This window comes from Perognathus longimembris, chromosome 24 (genome assembly GCF_023159225.1).
Source record: "Perognathus longimembris pacificus isolate PPM17 chromosome 24, ASM2315922v1, whole genome shotgun sequence".
In the NCBI taxonomy this organism is placed as follows: Eukaryota; Metazoa; Chordata; class Mammalia; order Rodentia; family Heteromyidae; genus Perognathus; species Perognathus longimembris.
The window spans coordinates 14184813-14209876 of record NC_063184.1 but is presented as its reverse complement, the minus strand read 5'-3'; the positions used below and the strand labels follow the sequence as shown (position 1 = coordinate 14209876).

The window sequence follows — 25064 nt, the reverse complement described above, 5'->3', positions numbered from 1 at the left end:
GGTTTTTCACTCAAGGCTGGTGCTTTACCGCTTGAGCCACAGCTCCACTTTTGGTTTTAGCTCATGATTGGATGTGAGTGACTCTTGCATTTGGTTACTTGGGTTGGCTTCAAAGTGGAATCATCCCATCTGAGTAGCTAGGATTACAGGTATGAGCCTCCCGTACCCAGCTTGACCTTGCTGTACAGTTTATACCTGGCAAGAATGCAGGCCCAGGGAGAAGGGGAGGGGCTACCCTGACAGATAGTGGGGTACAGTGCACCCCAGAGACTGGGGAGACATGGGGAAATCGTGTCTCTTCACACAGCTCAGCTCTGTCTAGTGGCTTCCGTTTATGACCAACTCTAGCTTCTCAGGAACTTTATTCTTAATAAAATGACACTTTAAAAAATGTTTTATTACAAAGCTGCTTTAAAAAAAATGCTCAGCACATTAACTGAAACTGGAATGACAAACAGGAGATGACAGTTCAGAGCAAAGGCTGTGCCTTGCTGTTTAAAAATAATGGTTACATCAATGCTCATTTTAAACAACTGGCATAAAATCCCACTAATTGGCTAATCAAAACAGATACAAATACAGAACATTTAAAGTAGTAACAATTCAAGTGCTGGGCTTTTTTTTTTTTTTTACAAGGAGGGAGTGAAAAGGAAAACATGAAAATGTTAACTGCTCTGCTGAAAGTATTAAGGTTTATCATTGGAAGAAAAAAAAAAGAAAAGAAAAAAAATCAGAAGAAAAGTCAGTCTGCCGAGAGAATGGATCTGGCAGCCATGATGTTTATTTAGCTCTACCAAACACCTTTACAAGGACATAGGCCACTGGGTACAGAGACAAGAGCTCAAAACAACAAAAAAAGGTCTCCATTTCCATTAGGTTTTTATTCCAAACTCTTTCCGGCCTTTGGATTTTATTTAAAAACTCATAGCTAGCCACATAGTCAACAAGAAAAATAAAACTTGGAAAAAAAAAAAGGAAATTAAAAAAATATTCGTTTAAAAAAAAAAAAGAAAGAAAAGCAACCATGAGATCAATCGTTCTTGCACTATTAAATAAAAGCTTTAGGAGAAGGAAAGACACAAGTCCCGCGCCGGGCCGCTGCGGCTGCGGTGGGCGGATGGCTCCGGTTCCGTGTGGCGAAGCTGGCCACGTCACTGTCCTTGCTGGAGGGTGACAGCGGTGCACGCGAGGTGCTCTGCGAAGGGAGGACAAAGCCATTCGGCGGACGGGTGCCTGTTAGCATTCTCATGTGCTTTGTAATCTTTTTTTTTTCTTTTTTAAAAAAACCTTATGTTTTTGGAACTTGGCTCTTGCAAGTAGATAGAAGGGGGCATTGGCAGTGATTGTCTCTATGGAGAAGCGTCTCTAACAGCGACCTCGCGTGGCGGTGGGGGTCAGTGCTCCTTCGGGGTCAGCTGGACAAGCCGCGGAGATAAGTCTGGGTTTTTCAACAAGCTTCCATCTCCAGAAGAGGTCCCGGGGTCGCTGCCTTGGCTTTGCACGTGGGGAATGAGCTTCGTTTTCCACCTCAAGAAGGAACAAATGAAATGCTGTTAATAGGAAGGGGCCACAGGCCTTTAAATATGGCCACTTCTGAGCGCAGCACACTGTCTACCACCTGTGCGTGTCGCTGTCCACTCTGCGGCTCTGGTGACGGCTCAACCCATCACCCTCTGGCAGCCCCAATTCCTCGCCATCCACCACAGAACAAGGACAGTGCATGTGCAATTTGACTTTTGGCTGGGTCTCTCTCTGGGTATAGTACAGAGTTCTGATGGGAGAAGTCGGGTCTTGGGAACAAATGGAAACAAAGTAACACTGAGGAGGAGGAAATGGCCAAACTTGAATGTGACAAGGGAAAGGTTGCTCCGAAGCGTTCTGCTTTGTTTTGGCCAGTAGGGGGAGCTCTTGCATGGCTCTACAGAGGACTAGAGGCTTTCCATTATCCAGTGCACGGGAAGTTCAGGTAAAGACAACCCCAAACATAGTGTCATCTAGTCCCAGGCATGAACACTTCTATTTTTCCTCCAGATCTTACAATTGTCATCTTTATAACAATTACAATCTACAGGGCTAGCCTTGGAATGAACACTTTGAATGATTTGAAAAAATTACTTTCAAAAAGGACTTCTCATATATTGAAAGCTTTCATGATCCGAGCTTAAAAAAAAAAAAGTGATTAAAAGTAAAATGTAACTTCCTAATATGGAGAGACGGAAGGCAAAAGGCCATTTTGAAGTTCAGGTCCTTTCACTCCAGTAAGAGTCCAAGCACTTTTCTCTAGGTGGACCTGTGAGGTTCAAGTTCACCCCCAGTCTCTATGTGTGTGATCATGGTATCCTCAGAATTAGACAACGTCCTCCTTTGAAACATTAATTCTGGCTGAACCCTAGTGGCTCACACCTGTAATCCTAGCAACTCAGGAGTCTGGCTCAGAAGATCATGTGTTCAAAGCCAGCCTGGACTGCAAAGTCCGTAAGAGTCTTACCTCTAATTAGCCAGCAAAAAGCCAGAAGTAGAGCACTGGCCTTGAAAACACACACAAACACACACACACACAACAAACCCTCCAGGATAGCTCCCAGGCTCTTAGTTCAAGCCCCAGGACCGGAACATACACAAAAAAATATTTTGAATAATAGTAGGAATGCTGAATGCTTTTGAAGTGAATAGAAAGTAAATGAAAAACGAAACTTGACCTTTAAAAAGATTTTTTTTAAAGGAAGGCAAGTCCGTTTCTAAAGCATTTTGCAGGGACCTGCCCCATAGGCTGTTAGAGGCGGGCTGGCTGATACACACCGAAGTGCAGGGTGAATAGTGAGCCTGCAATCACAACCAATTCTGTCCCTCAAAAGGACTGACCTCAACTGTGAAGAAACTTCATATACCTGGGTGGCCTTCAGCTACTGGGAGGAAAAAATAAAACGGGAGGATATCATCCAAAGACCGTTCTCACCTGAGTCTTCAATGGCATTTCCAGTCTAAATTCTGTGAAAGTAACCTTTCCCTGTTTAACAGGAAAATGCATTGTAGTGCCATGGGGGTTTTCTTCTTTAACAAGGATACAAATCCTTAACACAGCAGATCAAAGAGCTAGAAAGGATCTAGATTCCCAAGCAGACAGGAACAGGACTCAAGCAGAGACTGGGATGGGCTATAGGGCGGCCCACAGATTATTTACATTGTATTCTTGCATGCAGGACTTGCAAAGGCTTTGGTCTAGCTTGCCCTTCCTGGCCAGGTTTTCTTTATAAGGACAGGCCTGGCCACAGGCAGCTGAGAATGTCGGCTATGAAGGGAGACTGCCTGTCCCTCTGCAGGTCTGTCCTCAACTGGTCCCCTTACATCCTGAGATACAGCTCCTATGAACTTCATTCCAAAACAGGCCTTGGTCACTGCCTGGGTGCAGTGCCTCGCTCCATAGCTGAGTTTTTGTCTTTCCTGCAAGGACTCTTTTTCTTCTTCCCTTCTTGAACTGACTGTAGTGAGATCGCTGGGCACCAATGGCTCATGACTGATCATCTCAGAAGGCTGAAGTCTGAGGATCATGGTTTGAAGGCAGTGTGGGCAGGAAAGCCCATGAGCCTATTTTTAATTAACCACCAAAACGCTGGAAGTGAACCTGTGGCTAAAGTGGTACAATGCTAGTAGCCTTCAGCAAAAGGCTGTCTCTGAGTTCAAGGCCCTTGCTCCCCCCGGCCCCCGACACCCCGTTGATGGTCAAGACCAATACGGCTACCCAGAGAGCGATCTGCTCCAAACATGGTGTGATTTGTCTGGAGAGAGCCTCACATCTGCTCAGGAAGTCACTCCTTCCCACACCCACGATTCTGGACCATTTGTCATCATGGCAGTGTCACTTTGCAAATGTCACTAGGCACTTGTCACATGACAAGTTGGGTGACTAGTTGTCCTAAGAGCTCGGCACTGTGGCCTATAGAAAGAGACCGATTTCCTCTAGGGCGCTTTGAGAACCATGAGCTGTGCTTTAAAGTGGCGGGGTTCTCTTCCTTCCTGCCCCACAAGGCCCGATTGTCCTCAGCCGCTTTGCCTGAACTCAGAGGTCAAAGCCCGGCAGACCAATTCTTACCTTCAAATGGGAGCGTGGCTTTGCAGATACAAAATGGGTCAAATCAAGATTTCTTTTCAAGAAACCACAGGCATGAGGCTCTGGAGACAGGAGACTTCCCACATCTAAGCCTGCACTGGGGGGCTGCGGGCTCAGGCTGGTCCAGGCCCCGGAGCCCAGCAAAGCCACTCCCACCTGAGGCCTGTGCAATCAAAGCCGCAATTACCCCAGCAGCTGCGGTGGCTTCAAAGGCAGGGCCGCCTTACAGATGTTAAGGCCAGGCCGGACCCCCTCCCAGAAGCCAGCACTGCGCCATTTGTGCAGTGAACTGAGGCAGCACCCGACCCCCCCCCAACACCCCCCCCCCCCGAGGGCCCTGACAAGCTTCTGGACCAAAGTCTTGACCATATGGCATCAGGAACTGCTAATGGGCAATAGTAACTTGTGAAGACCCCACGTGGTGAGGGCGCAGGTAAAAGATGTAAGCACAGCACGACCCCCGCGCTATTTGGGGTTTCAGGCCTTGATGCACAATGGGGAAATCCCTTCCTCGTATGTAACCAAAGTAAAACAACAAACCCCACAAAACAACCTAGTAAAAGCAAAAGTGCTAGGCCAGCTCTTGTCAAGCAGTCCTGCGGCCACTACAGCTTTTCAGGTCACACCAGAGCAGCAAAGCTGGTCCTGGGGGCAAAATGTGTCCCTTTCCTCCTGCATGTCCTCGCTGAGGCTTGGAGCGGAACCTCTGGGTTGTAATCAAAGCCCTGTGCCTTTTCAGCCACGTGCCGTGCTTCCCTGCTAGCAGCGCCTAGGGACCTCCAGTGGCTTTAGTTAGGCGACGCGTGAGGAGAGATGATGAAGAGTTTGGTGAGAGGCACAGAAAACAGCCTAACTGCAACAAGTATAGCCGACAGCAGCAAGCTGCATGTCATGTTCTCAGCCTGGGGGAAAACTAACCGCGGTCAGTCTGTTATCGGAGGGCATGATCTGTGTTACACAACTGAGGTGTGTGTGAGGACGAAGGCGCCAGCTTCCACAGTGCAAAGAAGCAGGACAGAGCCCATGGCGGGCGGGGGGGGGGGGGGGCGCTAGTCCTTTCAGCAGAGGAGGCTGAGGGGTCATAAAGCCATCAGCCCAAGGTGACCCTTGACCCCTGGGTCACAGTACCTGGACTTTTAGGTGGGAAAGGAGGAAGGGAGAGAGGTGGGAGAGGGAGAGAAGGAGGGAGGGAGGGATCTGGTGACACTGCTGGGCCGGCACAGGGGGGCATGTTACTATCAGCCACTTAAGAGAAGAAAAGCAAGGCCCAGTGGGTCAAACCGCCCAGCCCTCTCACCACTGAAATCTGCAGCAAAATCATCCACTGTTTTGTTGGTGGTGGTGGTCATGGGGCTTGAACTCAGGGCCTATGTGCTATTCCTGAGCTCTTCTGCTCAAGTCACCTTTTGCACCTTGAGCTCCATTTCCAGCCTTTTGGTGGTTAATTGGAGGTAAGATTTTCCTGCCCAGGCTGGCTTTGAGCTACCATCCTCAGATCTCAGCGTCCTGAGACGCATTCTGCCTTTTCTTTTTTTAATTTTTAAAATGCTGGTACTGGGGCTTGAACTCAGGGCCTAGAGTGCTTGTTTGGGCTTTTTAACTCTAGACTGGTACTCTACCACTTAAGCCACAGTTCTGCTTCCGTCTTTTTGCAGACTGGGTGGATGTAAGAATTTCATAGTTTTATCTGTTTGGGCAGGCTTTGAACCATGATCCTCACTCAGGTCTCAGCCTCCTGAGTAGCTAGGATTACAGGCGTGAGTCACCGGCACCTGGCATTACCCTCTCCTACCTTCCCTCTATGTCCATCACCAGACAACAGCACCTTTGCCCAGGGGAGGAGCCAGTCCTCCCCCACACATGCTCTGTTTGAAGGCAGGATGATGAAGAAAACCAAATGTATCCACTAATTGTGAAGTCTCAACTGGAAACTGTGAAAGCCAGCTTCACTAACTTGGCACTTGGTATTTGAAAAAGGGAATAATGGATGTCCAGGCGACTCTGAGAAAGGCCTGTGGGGACTCTTCTATCCATTTAAGCACCTAAAAAGCCCAAAGTCCAGGTGAGGTTCATGTGGTAGAGCTCCAGCCTTGACCAAAAAAAAGGCTACAATGCCCAAAAGGGCAGTACACAGACCCGCGTTCACACCCCAATACCAGCACACAAAAAAAACCATTTTAGTCTTATAAACTCAGGCCTATCTCCCTCAAATTTCACATCTCTCATCTGAACAGAAGATGCTAGATTTATTGCCTAAAATTAGCGACCGGCTTCATGGGTTCCTACTCATGTCTGTGTTTTGTTTTCAGCCTATGTAGCTGCGCCGTTGCTCCCGTGTCGTGTCTGAAGCGGAAGATGCTAGACCCATTTCCCTGTGTGTAAACTGGAGGTGAAGGGGCACCAGGCAGACTTGAGCAGCTCTGCAGGGCACGGAAGGCAGGAGTTGCTGCCATGGACGGAGGCTTGGGGTTAAGAAAGTGCTGCGAATCCAAGCAGTTACAGGGTCTGGACTGCACGTCGTGTCTGTCCATCAGGGCTGAGGAGGTGACCAGCCATGGGGGTGTATGGAGAAGCCACAGACAAGATATGTGGTCCCAAAGCGGGGGTGCCTCCTCTGCTCCCCCAGGGGTCACATGGCATGTCAGGGTGGCAAGACTCGTGGAAGTCCAACAGAGACTTCTGTGCAAAAACTAAAAGTCCTTTTAGGAAAGGCAGCCTCTTTCAGAAAGCAACGCTCCCCGAGAAGCAGTAATACTGGGAGGGTAAGAGAAAAAGATGATGGTCATGGAGAATGGATTTAAACATTTACCCACATGCAGGCTAGATAGAAGGAAAAAGTTACGGAAAAACAAGTGGGAATCTTGCCTTTAGCTTTTCTCTCAGTCTAATGGAACTGCCAGGGGGCGCCACGCCACACCCCCTTCCTAGGGGGGCATCTGCAGGTATGGAGGAGACATGGAGAAGTGTGAAAGCTTCATCGGGTGACTGGAATCTCATGCTCAGAACTAGGACTGATCTCTTGCTAAGCGAAGCACTCCAATACTGTCAAGTCTTGTCTCCTTTATTTAGACTCCTAAGTTTCATTTGCTGATGCCCAAGGCTATACAAGAGCGGAAGCAACGCTGTCCAACAAGGGAGGGGATCATTCTATATACATGAGGAAGACAGAATAATGTACAAAGCGAAGTCCTGGGGGTTGAACTGAGGGCCTGGGCACTCTCCTTGAGCTTTTGTCAGCAAGGGTAGAGCTCTGCCACTTGAGCCACAGCTCTATTTCTGGCTTTTTGGGTAGTTAACTGGAAACGAGAGTCCCACAGACTTTCCCACCTGGGCTGGCTTTGAACTGCAATTTTCAGATCTCAGCTTCCTGAGTAATTCAGATTACAGGCATGAGGCACCCATGACCAGCTTGTAAGAAGCAATTTTGGGAGATTCCCTATTTGAAGTTATTGGAAATAGCTGTCCACCATATTCATTGGTTCAGATACACTGTTATATGACTATATACTGTGCAACATGACTGTGGAAAGATAGCAATGAAGTAGTAGGTTGGTGATTAATTTGTATTAGTAGTGCTTTTAGTTAGGCACCAGTGGCTCACACCTGTAATCCTAGCTACTCAGGAGGCTGTGATGTGAGGAACGTGGTTGAAAGCCAGCCCCAGCAGAAACGTCTTTGAGACTCTTATCTCTACTCTAGTTAATCACAAAAAAGCCAGAAATAGAGGTGTGGCTGAAACCACCAAGCCTAGAGTTAAAACAACAACAACAACAACAACAACAACAGGGGCTGGGGATATAGCCTAGTGGCAAGAGTGCCTGCCTCGGATACACGAGGCCCTAGGTTCGATTCCCCAGCACCAAATATGCAGAAAACGGCCAGAAGCGGCGCTGTGGCTCAAGTGGCAGAGTGCTAGCCTTGAGCGGGAAGAAGCCAGGGACAGTGCTCAGGCCCTGAGTCCAAGGCCCAGGACTGGCAAAAAACAACAACAACAATCCAAGCAGGGACCTCAGGCCTATGCCAGTTTCTTTCCCTCCCACCCCCCCCACCCCCCGTGCTGGCTTGTCTGTAAAGTGAATGCCACCCTGGATAGGACAGATGGTTGGTGACACTGGCCTTCCAGCAGACAAAGGAAAAAGGATGCATCACATTCCCGCGCACGGGGGTGGGGTGGGGGAGGTAGGGGGAGAGGCAACGGATGCATCTGGTTTGCTCAACAGATCCACGGTTTGAAGGTCACCTCCATCCTAGAGCTTTGATGGATCCCATCTCTAGGTGTCTTCAACACTGCTTCCGTGTGGAGACTAGCTAGTGATTTGTTTCCACGTGGCTTAATACCGTGTTCCACCACACAGGATAGAAGCCCGAGGAAGACAGGCAACTTCTACACCCAGCTGTGCGCCTGCTGGGTGGCCCCTCACTGGCTGCATGAGGCACCTGCAGAGCCAGTTCTTCAGCACACACAGCAAGAGTTTTTAAGGAAGCCAAGGCTTTGGTGTTTTGTCAGTCATAGGGCTTGAACTCAGGGCCTGAGTACTGTCCCTGAGCTCTTTTGTACAAAGCTAGCCCTCTACCACTTTAAGCCACAGTGCCATTTCCAGTTTTCTGGTGGTTAACTGGAGAGAAGAGGCTCATGGCCTTTCTTGCCTGGGCTCGCATTGAACCTTGATCCTCAAATCTCAGCCCTTTGAGTAGCTAGGGTCACAGGCTTAAGCTACTGGTACCCAGCTGAAGGTTTTAAAGAGCTTTTTAAGCACTTGAGCTACATCTATGGAGATCTGAGCTCAAAGATCTTTCTTAATAGGAATTTTCTTTAACAAGTGGTGCTGGGGAAACATCCACATGCAGAAGACTGTTGCTAGATCTATCCTAATTCTCCCCCTCCCTACCCAGTCCAAAAACCAATTTCAAATGGATCAAAGCCAGGTGCTGGGAGCTCATGCCTATAATCCTAGTAGCTACTCAGGAGGCTGAAATCTGAGGATCATGGTTCAAAGACAGCCAGGACAAGATAGTCCATGGGACACTTTTCTCCAGTCAACCGCTAGAAAACCAGAGTTAGAGCTGTGGCTCAAAGTGATAGAGCACTACGCCTTGAGTATCGTTCAAGAACAACGCTCAGGCCCAGAGTTGAAGCCCCACAACTGGCACAAACAAAACAGAAACACTATAAAGATTCATCTCACCCAGGTTTGAGCGGCTCACCTGTTAGCTCAGCTACTCAGAAGGCTGAGAGGTAGAGGACTGAAGTTTTGAAACCAGCCTGGGCAGAAATATCAGAGATAGGAATTTGAAACTAATCAGCAAAATGCTAGACTATAGGTATGTATGACTCAAGTGGTAGATCACCAGCTGTGACAAGCAAAGAGCACAGGCCCTGAGTTCAAGGCCTACTACTGGCACATACGCAAAAGAGTCACTGTATTCCAATCAAAATGGGTGTTATCAAACATATATACATGTGCACACACGATGTACACACAAATGTTGAAGCTGCAGGGGAGAAGGAACTCCTATTTTTGATAGGTATGAGAATTAATATAGACCTATGGAAGTCAGTATGGAGGTTTCTCAAAAAAATGAAAACTACAACAAAATAGAACCCAGCTATCTCACTCCTTAGTATATACTGGAAGGAACCAAAGTCAGCAACAGAGAGAAAAAGCCTAGTGAGTTCACAAGGCTTTGAGCTGAAGACCCAGTACAGGCACTAATTAAATAAGGGGGAAGACCAACAGGAACGTGATCGTTTCTAATTGACTGAGATCCCTTGGAATGCAAATCTGTGCTTCTCTGTTCCATAGTTCTTATCAAATGGCCACCAGCTCTGCTCTCCACAGTGGGGAACAGAGGGACAGGGCTATGGGCTATCCCCAGCCATGTGGAAATGGGAGGAAGAGGAACACACACCCTGACAAAGGGCAGCCAGCTGCAGCCTCATCCAGGGACTGGCGGCTTGCTGACAATTCTCTTTTTACAGCAGGTAGACGAGAGCAAAGCACATAGAGCATGCGTGAGGGGCCAGCCATGAAAAGGACAGCATTCTTGCCTAAGTTGAAGTCTCTGAGGTCAGAGCTCCTTGGGGAGGGGGTGGAGACAAGTCACTGCCCCATCCCCAGTAATTGTACCAGGTGAATGCCTTGCAAAAGGACTGACTGCTGAGTTGTGATGATGCTTTGCACACGCAGATGGGAGGGTGGCTTTACCACAGGGCAGGAGAGGGAGGGAGAGTATGTGTCTCAGATTCCAGTAATTGAAGAAAATGCAAGAGGCCAGGCGTACCTTACACATCCCAACTGTACGTCATAGATAGGGTATCATCAGGCAAACAAAAATTAGAAAGCTAGAGTATATGACCATCAGCTGATTAGAAAACCAAATCTATCTGAAGATAAAAACTGCAACTGGGATGTTTTCTTGGGAAAAGTTGCTTCAGATTTCAGTGCTAAAACTAAGTTCTAAGAGCTTTGACTAGGTCACCTGGTTGAGTGAGCAACAAATGCTCTGTAAGCTAATATTGCTTTTCTAAGAAAGCGTGCACAGCTCTGTGCGTTCCTCAATACAGCATGAACAGCGCCCTCTCACTGCCATTCATTTTGTTTGACAGAGAACCCACTAGGTGGGCTGGAAGTGAGGAGAGATGGAGAACAAGCAAAAAAAGCTTCCAGGTAGGACAGTTCTCTAAGGGCCATGACAAGAGTCATATGGGAAGTGTGATGTCACGGTGGCGGTGATGTGAGACACAAGACACCCCAAAAAGGGGTGCTAACAGAGCTTACTGACTGGCTGCATGAGAGAAAACTGAATCCATTCAACTGACAGGAATCGCCACCCTAAGAAGACGCACATGCACCGTGAATTCCACCTTCATGAAGACGAAGGCTCTGATTTATACTGTCTGCTTTCCCTAGGCTGCTAGTTATGTAGATAGAAATAAGAGAATGGAGGAGAAAGAAACAAAATGCTCAAATACTAGGGTGACTTCTACCAATAGTTATTCATCTTAAAGTAAAAACCACTGGATGGAAAGAAACATAGTTAACTGAGTAACGGGCCCATGTCACATTTTAAAGTAATAATAGAAAAAACAGATGACAGTTTACACATCGTTTCAACTGAAAAAACCTCCCAACGAAGAAGCAACTTTGAGTGTGGCTAGAATGGTCCTGAGACACCCCCTGGAGCCCCCAGAATTGTTGAGATGGCATTTTCCTTACTGCTACCACTCACTAGTCCTTAAGAAATGACTGAGGGGGGAGGGGAGGGATAGGAAGAGAGAAAGTGGGACAAGGACAGAAGGGAAAACATGAAAAATGTAATGTAGCCAGTATTAAAACCATCCCTTTTGTTGGGTGCTGGTGGCTATGCTTGTAATCCTAAGCCAATCAGGAGGCAGAGATCTGAAGATCACCATTCAAAGTCAACCCAAGCAGACTAATCCACAAGACCTTTACCTCTAGCCACTAAAAAGCCATACCTAAAACTGGGGCTCAAGTGCTAGCCTCCATCTAAAAAGAGCTCAGGTTGCAAGTTCAAGCCTTGGTACTAGCACAAAACATAGACAAGAAACATCAGTTCTGAAAGCAGCAGTTTGCTCCTTCTGGAGGGATACCGTGTGGAATGAACAGGAAGACGAGCGTGGGCCTCTTTCTATAGCTACTCAGCAGAAGGGCCAGAGAGTTGTTCTTACCATGTTTCAGATGTAGGCAGCTGTCATTCTTGGACCTGTACCTGCAGAAAATTGTGTCTTTAACAAATGTTTATGGAAGAAGTTTCTGTACATTCCAAACATGTAGTAGCTACAACACCTTGTCCATGTGTTTGCTTTACATTTTCATGGTGCTCATGCCAGCCATTTTAAAAAAATCTGTGCAGTACAAGGGGTGGAGTCATTAAAGGAATGAAATGGGGCCTCGCCCATGCTTGGAATCAATACACAAGAAAGATAATTCCTATCATATTTGTTAGTATTAAAAACCCAAATCGCAGAAAAGACTCTCAAAGGGATATATGAGGTAGCCCGATATAAAATTACCATAGGTGACATTTTCAAGGAGTATGCAAATAGAAGAAAAGCAGTATGCAAACAGAAGGAAAGCAGAAGTGTTAAAGCACAGAAAAGCATGTGTGTGCACTTGTACACACTCACACTTACACACTTCCCAATCTGGATTTCAGGCATCAGTTGGGGCAAGCGCCTCCCATGTACCTCTACATCCCCACATTTAAAAAGTCTTTCGGAAACATTTAAGGCACGTCAGGAAGGAAAGCGGAGCTCAAGCATCACACGGGATAGCCACAGAACAAAGCGGAGAGAGCGGCTGGTGCCACTATTGCACAAGCCGTCAGAAGCCCGAGTGTTGGCGCCAAGCCGCCAGATGCCTACCTGATGTGGACTCCTGCAGTTTTTCTCTCTTCCTCTTCTTCTTCTTACCCTGCAAGGAGAGAGGCACACTGTCAGGTCCTGGAGCACAAGGATGATGGTTTAATATGCCGAAGGAAGGGAACCAACAGAGTCAGAGCCTGTGAGTGGAAAGCAAGAGCAGGGGGGAGAGGGGAGAGAGGAGAGCAGGGAGAAGGGAGGGGAGAGTAGAAGTCAGGGAGGGACAGGAAAGGAGAGAGGGGGAAGAGAAGAGAGGAGATGGCAGGAGGGGAGAAGGGAAGGAGGGAAAAGGAGAGAGGGAAGATGGGAACAAAAGGTGGGAAGGGAGGAGGTCCTAGCCCTTAAGGAAAAGCCAGTTTTAAGGCAGTCCTGTTTTAACCATCAGGCTTGGGTTGTGCTGGACGCTCACGCCTGTAATCCCAGCTACCCAGGAGGCTGAGATCTAAGGATCATGATCTGAGGACAGCCAGGACAGGATAGTCCATGAGACACTTCTCCAATTAGCCACCAGAACACTGGAGGGGGGGGGGGTCTGTCGCTCCAAGTGGCAGAGCACTGGCCTTGAGCGGGGAAAACAATGCCCAGTGGTTCAAAGCCAGCTTGGGCAGCAAAGTCTGGAAGACTCTTGTCTTCTACTAATCACCAGTACATTCGAAGTGGTGCTGCGACTCAAAGAGGTAGAGTGCTAGCTTTCAGTGAAAGAGCTCAGAACCAGTGCCTAGGTCCTGAATTCAAGCCCAAGACTGTCCGCTGAGTCATGTCACAGTCTGGAACCTTTTCCTACAAGTCTAGCTCCCATTTACCTGAAGTGTTCTTCCCTGCAGGACTATCATCTTCCTACCTTGACTCGGCATCCCCTCCTCCCACCTGCGGTAGAGCTGGGGCTCCTCTTCAGTGCCAGCTCCCCAGTGCCCCTGAGCTGTGGCTGTGACCCGCCCTTCACAGGAATGTAGTGGCCTTTGTTCTGAACCCTTTCTCACATCTCACACACCGGGAACACGGCCAGCTCGCCACGCTAGCCCTACCTGAGCTGTCAAATGCATCTGCCGCCGTCTCAGTACACATGTGTGGGACTGGAATAGAAACCAGGCTCCCCAGAAAACCTACATGCTTCGTGTACAGCAGATAAAAAGAAGGAATCTGGAGACATGTACATACGCACTGTGGGTCTATGTGGATTTTTTTTCCCCTTGGGTAGCACTGGGGTTTGAATCCAGAGACTCACTAAAAAATCACTTGGCCATTTAGGCCATATCCTCATCCTTTTGGCTTATTTTTCAAATAGGGGCTATTATTTTGTTCCAGACTGATCTTCCCCTATTTAGATTTCCTGCACAGCTGGGGTGACAGACGCCTACCCCTGCTCCAGTTTGCTGTTGGTTGAGATGGGGGAGTCTTGTAAATGTCGCCCAGGCTGGCCTCAAATCCTCAATTCACCGCTGGACCTCAGCCTCTTGAGAAGCTAGGATACAGGCATGAGTCACTGCCCCGGGCTTCAGCTTGGATATATTAGTGTCAATTTATATGAAAAAAAAAATGTGGTAAACACAAACATTTTTCATTAAAATTGTGTAGGCGGCACAATACTAGGATGTATGAATCATAACGTTTCAAGGCTCTAACAGGACAGACATTGGCTAAACACTCAGGAAAATGAGTGCACGGTTGAGTCATGAAAACTTCAGTTATTAGCCAAAGTTATAAAAAGCAAACTACAACTATAAAACCTGCAATCCCAACACATGATGCATTTTCCTATGACCCACCACTGAGATATATGTATTTAACATGTTCTCAGTGAGGATCTGGAGAATATTCTGGCACTCAGGCCTTACATTCTATTCTTGTGCTTTTACTTTTAGAGTTAACATCTCAGCTAGTGTTGTCTGTGCATGGACTTCTGTCTGCCTTTACACTTCATGAATAAGCTTCTCTGATTATAAAAATGGTAAGAACACCGAGTTTTGACGTCATTCAAGGTATAAGCCAAAAAACATTTTTTCCTTAAAAACTGTTGGCCTCTTTTTCTGTCTTTTTAAAAATTAAAATTCCTTACAGAGCAAAGCACCAATTGCCTATAATCCTAGCTACTCAGCAGGCTGAGATCCGAGGATTATGGTTCAAATCCAGGCCAGGCAGAAAAGTTCATCCGAAAAGCCACAAGTCGAGCTGTGGTTCAAGTGCTAGAGTACTAGCATTGAGCAAATAAGCTCAAGGACAGCACCCAGGCCGAGTTCAAGCCCCAGGACCAGTGCACACACAAACCCCAAAGATCAGAACAGAAATTTGGAGGCATTCACCAAGCAAGGCTGTCTACACTAAGTCACAGCCCAGGAAAGGGCAGAGGCAGACCTGACACGAGGAGGGGATCAGCAGGTGAAAGCCAGGCTGCCTTTCAGGAGGGGCATTGATTCTTCCACCCACAGGGCACAGTACAAGCCGTGTATGGAGAGATGGTGACTCTGCTCAGAGAACAGAAGCCCAGTTCAGGGGCCGAAATTCTTCAATGAAGCAGATTTCTTTAGAAGGTCCTAAGAAATGGCGCCCATCGACCCCGGATGGGAAGCTGCTCACATCATGAGACCCGGGTGCCAACTGCAGCTTAGACCACAAGGCCACGTAATACACAGTCTTGAACAAAGTACTTAGGCTTAGCAACCTCTCAATCACCTCACCTGCAACATCAGGAGGGGGAGGGCAATGGATGCTCGTAATGATTAGAAAGTAACAAAAAAACATCTGAAACAGTTGCCGAAAATCAGCATATGGTTGTTATCAAAAGCCCCGCTGAAGCTGGGTGCTGATGGTTCACACCTGTAAATCCTAGCTGCTCAAGAAGCTGAGATCTGAGGATCATGGTTTGAAGCCAGCCTGGGCAGGAAATCCGTCCATCAGACTCTTATCTCCACTTCACCACCAGAAGACTAGAAGTGGAGCTGTGGTTCAAAGTGGTATAGCACTCACCTTGAGTGAAAAAGCTCAGGGACAGCTGTCAGGCCCTGAATTCAAGCCCTTCAAGCCTTAGGACCAGGAGAAAAAAAGAACAGCTAGGGGCAACACTGTGCCAGTGATCATAAGGAAGGAACAGTTGGACTGTGATTTCCTACACAACCAGCCAAGCACCAGCAGCGAATACCCATATTCCCAGCTATTCAGGAGGCTAAGGTCTGAGGATGGAGATTCAAAGTCAGCTTGGACAGAAAAGTCTGTCAGACTCCATCTACAGTTAACTAGCAAAAAAAAAAAAAAAAAAAAAGAGTGGTAGAGTGCTGTGAGCAAAAACCCCCGAGCAAGAGTGCAAGGCATGAGTTCAAGCCCTGGTACCAGCATAAGGAAAAAGAAAATGATATAAACAACAACAAAACCCCAAAGGTGTACTCGATGTTAAACTCCAACTTCTGACCAGCAGAGTGACTTTGTGCAGAGCACGTTACAGGAAATAAATTATGCAAATAAATTATGCAATGCATTCCCAGAAACAAGTTTACAAGCGCGTTGACAAGGGCTTGGTGATTTATAGGGAATGTCTGACTTTAGGCTTGAATCTAGGTCGGCATCTCTGTGGGAACTCGTGGAGTATCGATGGATGCCTTCACCCATGTCCCTCTGCAAGGGCCAACTGCACCTTCATGACAACTGTCCCCGCTGCCACTCCTAATCCTTTTTTTCATATGGAAACAGGGGACTGCAAGTCTGTGTTCTCCCCCAATGCACATGCTGAAATTTTAGCCTCTTGTGCTGGGATTTGGAGGCAGAGGCTGTAGAGGGCACAGAGGCCCAGCCCTCATCCACGCACAATAGCCACTGTCCTTCCGGACACTCAGCCTGCCAGCACCTGGCGGTCACTGTGGGCCAGGCATGCCTGCTGCTTCGAGACCATTATATTCTGCAGCAGCAGTCTAAGCAAGCCAAGATTTTCACACTTTTAGATTGTAGTTGGGCACTGGCGGCTCACATCCGTAATCCTAGCTCCTCAATAGGCTGAGGTCTGAAGACTACGGTTCAAAGCCAGCCCGGGCAGGAACGGCCATAAGTCCAATTAATCAGACGTGAAGCCAGACGTGAAGGCATGACTCAAATGGTAGAGTGCCAACCTTGAGTGGAAAAATCAAAAAGAGCTAAGGGACAGTGCCCAGGCCCTGAGTTCACACACATACAAGAATGAGCACCTTCCCACTGGGAATATGGCCTAGTGGCAAGAGTGCTTGCTTTGTATACATGAAGCCCTGGGTTCAATTCCCCAGCACTACATATATAGAAAATGGCCAGAAGTGGTGCTGTGGCTCAAGTGGCAGAGTGCTAGCCTTGAGCAAAAAGAAGCCGGGGACAGTGCTCAGGCCCTGAGTCCAAGCACCAGTACTGGAAAAAAAGAATGACCACCTTCCTGTAAAATGATAAAACTTCCCAGATGTCACTTGTAGTACATCTTCTCAGTCTTTACCCTATCAAGATATATCAAGATACTCCAAGTATACAGCAATTTAAAAAAAAAACCTGGCAATATAAATGAGGTTTTTACAGATTGTATCAGTACAACTTACACACCATAATAGCCACGTTCAATAAAGCACATGGTCAATGTTCACAAATATGAACATGAAAGGAAACAAATCTACACAGCACTAATTTTTCTATGGTAACACAATCACAGGGGTACATTGTTTATGAGAACTGTAAAGTTATATAATCGGCTGGAAAGAAATCTGACAATACATATTAAGAACTTCAAAATATTTATATCCTCTCATGTTAACATTTCTGCTACTATGAATCTGTCAAGACAGAAGTAACAATCTTCTACTCAGAACCCAGTCACACCTGCAAGGCAATGTGTATTTGTAAGGAAACTTCACTGTCTAAACACAGGGGAAAAAAAGATAAATAGTGGCATTCACATATTAGAATAGTAACATATAAAAACATGGAAGTCGAATATACATAAAAGACATGTATGTGTGTGATTAAGAAACTTGACAACAAACCTATGCACACACACACACACACACACAATTAACAAAGACACAGAAAGCAACTGAAAGGTAATGTGAACAGTTATTAACGATCTTGCCATTATATATTGAGATTATGATCCTCTAGTTTTGTAACTTTTAAAAAAAATCAACATCTTAGTAGTAAAGCTAAATATTTTTTAAACTTTTTATTTTTAAATAAATGGGCACTGGTGGCTCATGCCAATAATCCTAAGTACTCAGGAGACTGATATCTGAGGATCACAGTTCAAAGGCAGCCAGGCAGGAATGTCTGTGAGAGCTTTGTGTCCCCTAACTCACCCACTCCCACCCCCAAAAATAGAGATGAAAGTGGATCTGTGGCTCAATTGGTAGAGCAGTAGCCTTGAGCAAAAGCAGCTCAGGGACAGAGCCCAGGACTTGAAATTCAAGCCCCAGGACTGGTGGCAAAAACAAACAAACAAAAAAACCTAATTAGTACCCACAGCAATATATGTGTACATATACACATATATATCAAAACTGTAAGCTATTATATATGATATAAAAGATGTATATGATTCATACGAACATATATACATATGCACATGATAGGTTAAAGCTTTCATGATGCAAAGTCATTATTTCAAACCCCATGAATTTCCAAAATTGAAATGTAACCATCAACACTATGTAGAACCGAGACACACTCCTTCTAGAAAAAGCGAAAGAAAGTACAAGCGAGTACTGGGGTGGTAAAAGAAGGGACTTACATAATTGTCTCTTGCTGACCAGCCTGGATAAAGCTGCATGTGTAGCTGTCTCTCTTTCCGAGCTAATTCATAATATTTAGCTTGTTCCTCACGAGAAAGGGCATGCCACTGAAACGAAAAGGGAGGAGGAAAAAGCACCAAAGTGAGCAAATCACATTTCCAACTTTGAGCAGTGCTGAAACTTCTATCGATTTCTAAATGGCAGACGACCAGGAAGCTGCTGCTAGCTAGCTACGTGGGAGGCTGGGGGCCGGAGTGAAATGCCAACGCGGGTTTCTCTATCCTGTCCTCAAGTATCACACGAAACCCATCAAAAGTCCATCGACATGATGCTCAGAGGAAAAAGATCACCCACCCTTCCTCTTCAGTGTACACTGAAAAGAACATTCCATTCACGCTTCTCCGTCCTCGGTAGCAAAGAGTCTAGTATCTAAGCCCAGGAACCATTTATTAATGCAAAATATGACAGCTTCCAGATGCACATTAGAACAGACACAGCCGTTCTTCCCATGGACGGACACTGCCCCATTGAGTCACAGCAAGAGTCGGAATCATATGATCATTTCTATCAACAAAGACATCAGATGTCAGTCTGTCTGTCTCCATCCCCTCACACTTACACATGCCCAGTCTGTGGGAGAACACTGAAGACATTGTAGCTCACCCTGTGCACGATGAGTGTGGTTTTTTAGCCTCCTTCTAATGGAAAGCAAAAGGCATGGTCTAAGTTTATTTTGCCATGTAGAGTTTGTGAGATCATGGTTGCTAATATTGACAGGATAGCTACTATGGCCCCTTCTAGCTTCCCACCTCCTTTATAGAATTCATGTGTCTGTATATTGTAAGTAACAATGCTCCTATGGGGATTTTTGAGGGGCTTGCATTGCACCTGACTTCGTAGGCTTTTGTACATACATACATACATACGTACGTACACACACACAAACACACACACAGCCAACCAATCCTGGTCTCTTCCAGCTCTTGGGTATGGAGATTCCCACTTTGCTTCCTTCCCATTCATGGATCTCCTATGTATTGATTTTAATCGTCCTAACCTTGTTTTCACAGTATGACTTAGAAAAATCGAAAGGAAAGCAAGATGTGGGTGGGGTAAGGAAGGAGAGGAAAGAGGAAGGGAGAATAGCTCAGGAGAGAAAAACCATTCTCCAAAGGAGACGCTGGGACTAAATTCTCATCTTTCCACTGAGGCTCAGAAGTTTTCCTGGAGGAAACTATGTCCTGATGCCCAGGGCAGCAGTGGCCGCACCTTTCCACCATCCCTCCACGGCAGCCACTGGGCAGCCACTGCGAGGGCCCACCAGCAGGGTAAAAAGAAATCCACTGAAATCCTCTGTAGGACAGGGCCGGTGACTTCCTGAAGCCCAGAGTGTCAGGTTAAAAGGCAAGACACCACAGCAAAACTTGGTGTGAGCTAGAGGCAAACCGGCCAATATGCTTTTGTTTAATAAGTAAAATAGAAAATTCTCATGAAAATAAATTCAGAGAAGGTGGCCAAAAAGGAAAATATTCTGAAAGAGGGGGAGAGAGAGAAAGCACACGAGAGCGCTATATGAAGCACAGATCCTTGTAGTAGCAGAATAAGCAAAATGAGACAAATGGAACCAATGAAGAAGGTAATATCTAGGGCAATGATGGAAATCGGGCAGGAAAAGCCATATTGCCTTCAGCAACCAAACTGGACGGGGGCAGAAGACATCACGTTTGGTCTGTTTTCTGAGGAAACACACATCAGAGATGTTCACACCACTAGGCTCTAGTGCTAAATGTGAGTGAGAGGAGGGGGAGGGGACCATGAACAGAGGGGACAATGAAACAGAAAAAAGACAAGAGGCTTTCCCTCTTAAATATGTCCATTCATTCGATTAGCCCTTCATACCCACCGCCTCTTATTGCCATATGAGTATCATTTTATGGAACAGGCGGCAGCTTTACAACGGACTGAGGAAACACAGAATTATAAATACAAATTAACTCCCAAGTGTAAGACAAGTGGACCAGAAGATCTCAGACTAACAAAACTGAGTAAAACACACAGAGGAAAAAAAAAATAAAGCGGGACACAAAGTAAAACTCTCACCTTCCATTTTTTAAAAATTGCTTTAGTTCTTTAATATTTCTAATGCACAAAACCTACTCACTGGGCTGGGAATGTGGCATAGCAACAGAGGGCTTGCCTAGCATGCATGAAGCCCTGGGTTCGATTCCTCAGCACCACATAAACAGAAAAAGCCAGAAGTGGTGCTGTGGCTCAAGTGGTAGAGTGCTAGCCTTGAGCAAAAAGAACCCAGGGCAGTGCTCAGGCCCTGAGTTCAAGGCCCAGAACTGGCAAAAAAAAAAGCGGGGAGTGGGGGGCGACTCACAAATAAAAGCTCATTTACCAGATTCAAACTGTAGATAAAGCAATTATTTTGAAGTTTTGCAATATAAATGAAAATAAAGCCTGGCAAAAGACTAGAAAGGAGAGATTTCCTTAGGATAATTATAAAAGCACAACTGATGAAAAACACCTATTGTTTTGCTTACTGGACAATTTTTTTTGTTTAGTTAACTCTTAAAAATTTTAACTAGTTTTTTTTTGTGTGTGTTTTGGTAAATTAACTTTCACTGTTGATGTCTTGCCAAGTTGTAGTGGGAAATACCCATTAAAATTTAAGAACATAAACTGTGCATAAGAATTTGGGGGGGGGGGTGTGGAGTCAGTCATGGGGCTTGAACTCGGGCATGGGTGCTGTCCCTGAGCATTTCTTTTGCTCAAGGATATTGCTTTGCCACTTTGAGCCTCTGACCTACTTCTGGTTTTCTGGTGATTATTTGGAGATAAGTGTCTGATGAACTTTCCTGCCCAGGCAAGCTTCGAACAGTGATCCTCAGATCTCAGCCTCCTGAGTAGCTAAGGTTACAGGCGTGAGTCCCTGGAGCCCCAAGGTATTCTGACGGTAAACTTAAGATCAATGGACTTATTACTTTAAATAGCCAGAAAGACTTGAACAAAACTTTTAATTTGTCCTAAAACTTAAGAATAACATTGTTCCATTTGAATGAATTTCTACTTTAGCCATGCAACAAGGATGAATTTAAAAGCCAATCAAACAATCCAATATTCCAGGACAGATGTCAGATCCTCTTTTAAGAAGTATAATCATCCTACTGTAAAACTTCATGATTTTTAAAGCTAGGGCTTTACAGAGCTAGCAAAGATGGCCCAGCTAGAGGGGAGGGTGGAAAACCTGATCTTAATCAAAGATCGCAGAGGCCTATAAATAGAAACAGGTGTTTCAATCAAAGACCGAGAGAGATCCCCCCAAATGAGAACCATTCTCAGGGACACATGCTTAGATCAGGGGATTGGTGAGGGAGCTGAGAAAGTAGCAAAGGTTGAAAACGTGCATTAAAAAAAAATAATAGGAAGCATACCTCCCGATTATATCCTCACCCTCCTTGCGGGAGGACCAGGGGCCTTTTAACTTAAAAAAAGAAAAGGAAAGAGCTAAGCATGCTCCCCAAACTGGAATAAAAAATGGCCACCCTTCCTTTCCTTGTTTAACCAGTGGGGGGCAGTGGTGAGCAGCCCGGAGGCTGTGGAGCTGATGGAGTTCTTCACAGATGATAGGAATCATTCACCTGCTATGATCTGGCTTGGGAAATCATGGTAATTATCGTTATTAAGTGTTTAGGAAGCCACGGGGAGATAGGGCACTGCACCCAGGACACCATTCAACTGTAATCTACACCCCACTCCGGCTACCTTGGTGTTGGAAATAGCTGAATTTTGAGCCCGAAATTGATGATGGCAGGTCTGTCCCCTGCCTGCTCACATGGCCCCAGTCTCCTGAATGCTTTCTGTTATGAAAGTTCAAATGGATCGTTTAGAACAAACATGGTTAAAAGAAAATCATCAACAGTGGATCCCTGGCTCCTCTGGGCTTCTTCCTTACCTGGGTGTGTTCAATTTCGAATCACGAATTTCTTGGAAGAATGCAAAATACACAGGGGTCATGCACTGAAAAGCTATCACACAGCTAGGAACCGGTAGCTCATGCCTACAATCCTAGCTTACTAGATCTAAAGACTGCAGCTCAAAGCCAGCCTTAGGTAGAAAAGTTTGCGAGACTCTCATCTCCCTTTAACCACCCAACCCCCAGAAGTGGTGGTACACGGTCAAGTGGTAAAGTGCTACCCTTGAGCAGAAAAAACTAAAGGACAGAGCCCAAGCCTTGAGTTCAGGCCATGGGGGGAGGGGGTGTGTGTGAGAGGAGGTAAGAACTGTTACCAGCTCTAGAAGGTTCTTAAGTTGCCAACGCCAGTCTAAGCTGTTTACCATGCATTTTATGGTTGAATTCTACCGAGTGGTATTGCCATACCCTCAGCCCTCTCCCATGTTCCCAAGTCCGTGTTGCTTATACAAACCTCTGATGACCATCTCACATATATCCACACTCAGGAAGCTTTTACTAAGGGCACCCCAGTCACCCCCAACGTTCTGTGTGCCCCTCCACGACTTACCCTTCTGCCTAGGATCTGGTTGATAGCTGCGCTTTCCTTTAGCGTACACTCGGCGACGACATTTGCTCTCATTTCTTTCATGTATAACATGAAAGCATTCAGAGGCTTCTTAATGTGAGGTCTTTTGGGCTCCTGTTCCTTTCTCTGTTCATGCTGAGGCTTCCTAAAAGGTGGTGGTGGAGATTAGGGAGGGAGGCAGGAGGAGGAAGGAAGAGACAACAGGAGGGGGAGAGAAGCGGAGCATGGGTCCCAGGTGGCATTGAGCCTGGGGCTGAGCCCTTCCCTGACCTCTGCAAACCCCAGCCAGGCCCTCAGCTTTGAAGAGCAGCTCTTGGCTTGCATGATGAGAAACAGTGAACGGCAAACAACCCAAGCACGGGGCTTCTTATCTATTCAGTAGCTAAGGAAGCTTTGCTCTGACAATGTATACCTACAGTTGCAGGAATATATAACAACAAAAATGGAAATGGAGTTGGTATAATGGGGAAACTCCACCCTGGGCCCCAGGCCTTGGGGCTGATTCATGATGAGCTCAGAAAAAAAAAAAGTGGAATACATATAGAACAGGGGCTGGGGATATGGCCTAGTGGCAAGAGTGCTTGCCCCGTATACATGAGGCCCTGGGTTCGATTCCCCAGCACCACATATACAGAAAATGGCCTGAAGTGGCGCTGTGGCTCAAGTGGCAGAGTGCTAGCCTTGAGCAAAAAGAAGCCAGGGACAGTGCTCAGGCCCTCAGTCCAAGCCCCAGGACTGGCCAAAAAAATAAAAATAAAAATAATACATATAGAACAGATGATCATTCTGTTCCCAGGACAAAGTGGCTTAACTTTTGGGGAGAGGCTAAGGAGACTTCTGACCCTCACACAAAAACATGTGTGTATTACTTGGAGAAACATTTGCTAGGATTTTATGGGCTACCTCATGGTGCCTACTACACTCATCCTCTTGTCCACAAACCCTGGTTAAGCAGCATGACTCCTGATCGGGCCCTCGTGGCTCATGCCTGTAATCCTAGCTATGCAGGAAACTGAGATCTGAAGACAGTGGTTCAAAGCCAGCTCAGGCAGCAAAGTTTATAATACTCTTCATCTCTAGTTATGCACCAAAAAGCCAAAAGTAGGACTGTGGCTCAAGTGGTAAAATACCAATCTTGAGCAAAATATAGCTAAAAGGATAGCTCCCAGGCCCTAAGTTCAAGCCCCAGTACCAGCACACACAATAACAACAACAGTGATAACAACATGATTCCTCAATTCTTCCAACCAGGGTCAAAGTGCATTTCCAGAGGAAGTTCATTAAAAAAAAAAAATCTCACTATTTCACTTAGGGACTCACAGGTTCTCATCTAACCCTTAGATGAATTAAAACGCAATGGGGTATGGGTTCTGAACATTCCTCCACTCTGGTGAGGTTTCTGTGAACTTTTTAAGGGCTGTGTTCCTTCCCTTTCCATCTTCAAATCCAATCACTGGGAGAGAATCTAGCTCTTTGACATTGTCGGGGGATGTCCCAAAGCCTTTGGGACAGAGCTGTGTGGAATGTCCTAACAACAGACAAGGGAGGCTCCAACCCAGGGAAGAACCAGCAATGCCAAGGCTCACTGGTGGCAGGGCCTACTTACACGTGCATTAGGTCGCTGTCCGAGTGAGGGTGCTCCTGTTTGACCTGAGGCGTTACAATGGCTGGATGAGGGATGCCAGTTGTGTGGGGACCAGGGGGACCAGGGATCATATGATGGGAAAACCTAAAGGAAGGAAAGAAAAGAAAATGGTAATACACTCTTGCCTGTGTCCAAAACCAGGTGGAGTTCTGAAATAATCCACTCACTGCAACTGTTTATGAGTGAAAGATACATTTTTATGCTCCCAAGTATTAACTATGAATGACTGACAGTAAGTGACTGATAGTTTTTTGATGTTTTGCTTTCTGCACTCAGGTGGAAGATACAATTATTCCCTCTAGTTTCTTAAAACTAACTGCATAGAATCTGACATGTTTCTATGGATTGTAGTAGGCCCTAGGATAAATAAGCAAGTGGATCTTTTTTTTTCCTCTTGCAGTTTGCAACTAAAAATGTCAATTGAGAAATTATTGGGAACATGGCACATTACTAACTTTTCATCTTTTAAATGGAAAACTCAAGTTTTGATAGCTCTGATTAAATTGTAAGGAAGCCATCACCTGTATCAGGAAGGGACAACTGAGAACAGGGACCGCATTGATTTGTTTCAGTCCCTCCCTCATTTAATAAAGTTTCCACGATCACTGTCTAAAATGATCTCCTATACAGAAATGAACAAACACTTGGGGGCTGAGTCTTG

At 46.2% G+C, this 25064-nt stretch overlaps 1 protein-coding gene across 4 annotated transcripts in view; it reads right to left on the bottom strand.

Moving 5' to 3' along the window:
- Positions 1–761: 761 nt before the first annotated feature.
- Lef1 (lymphoid enhancer binding factor 1) overlaps positions 762–25064 on the bottom strand; it is a 101565-nt gene continuing 77262 nt past the window's right edge. For 2 of the 4 annotated variants that reach the window (XM_048333505.1, XM_048333503.1), the window contains 6 exons: positions 24365–24487; positions 22741–22903; positions 18214–18321; positions 12495–12543; positions 11799–11839; positions 762–1527 (listed from right to left, as the gene is read on the bottom strand). In XM_048333505.1, coding sequence (XP_048189462.1) covers positions 11805–11839; positions 12495–12543; positions 18214–18321; positions 22741–22903; positions 24365–24487 — 478 coding nt within the window. In that variant the 3' untranslated portion in view covers positions 762–1527; positions 11799–11804. The remainder of the gene's footprint in view (positions 1528–11798; positions 11840–12494; positions 12544–18213; positions 18322–22740; positions 22904–24364; positions 24488–25064) is intronic. The other 2 variants (XM_048333504.1, XM_048333502.1) reach the window with 1 other exon arrangement.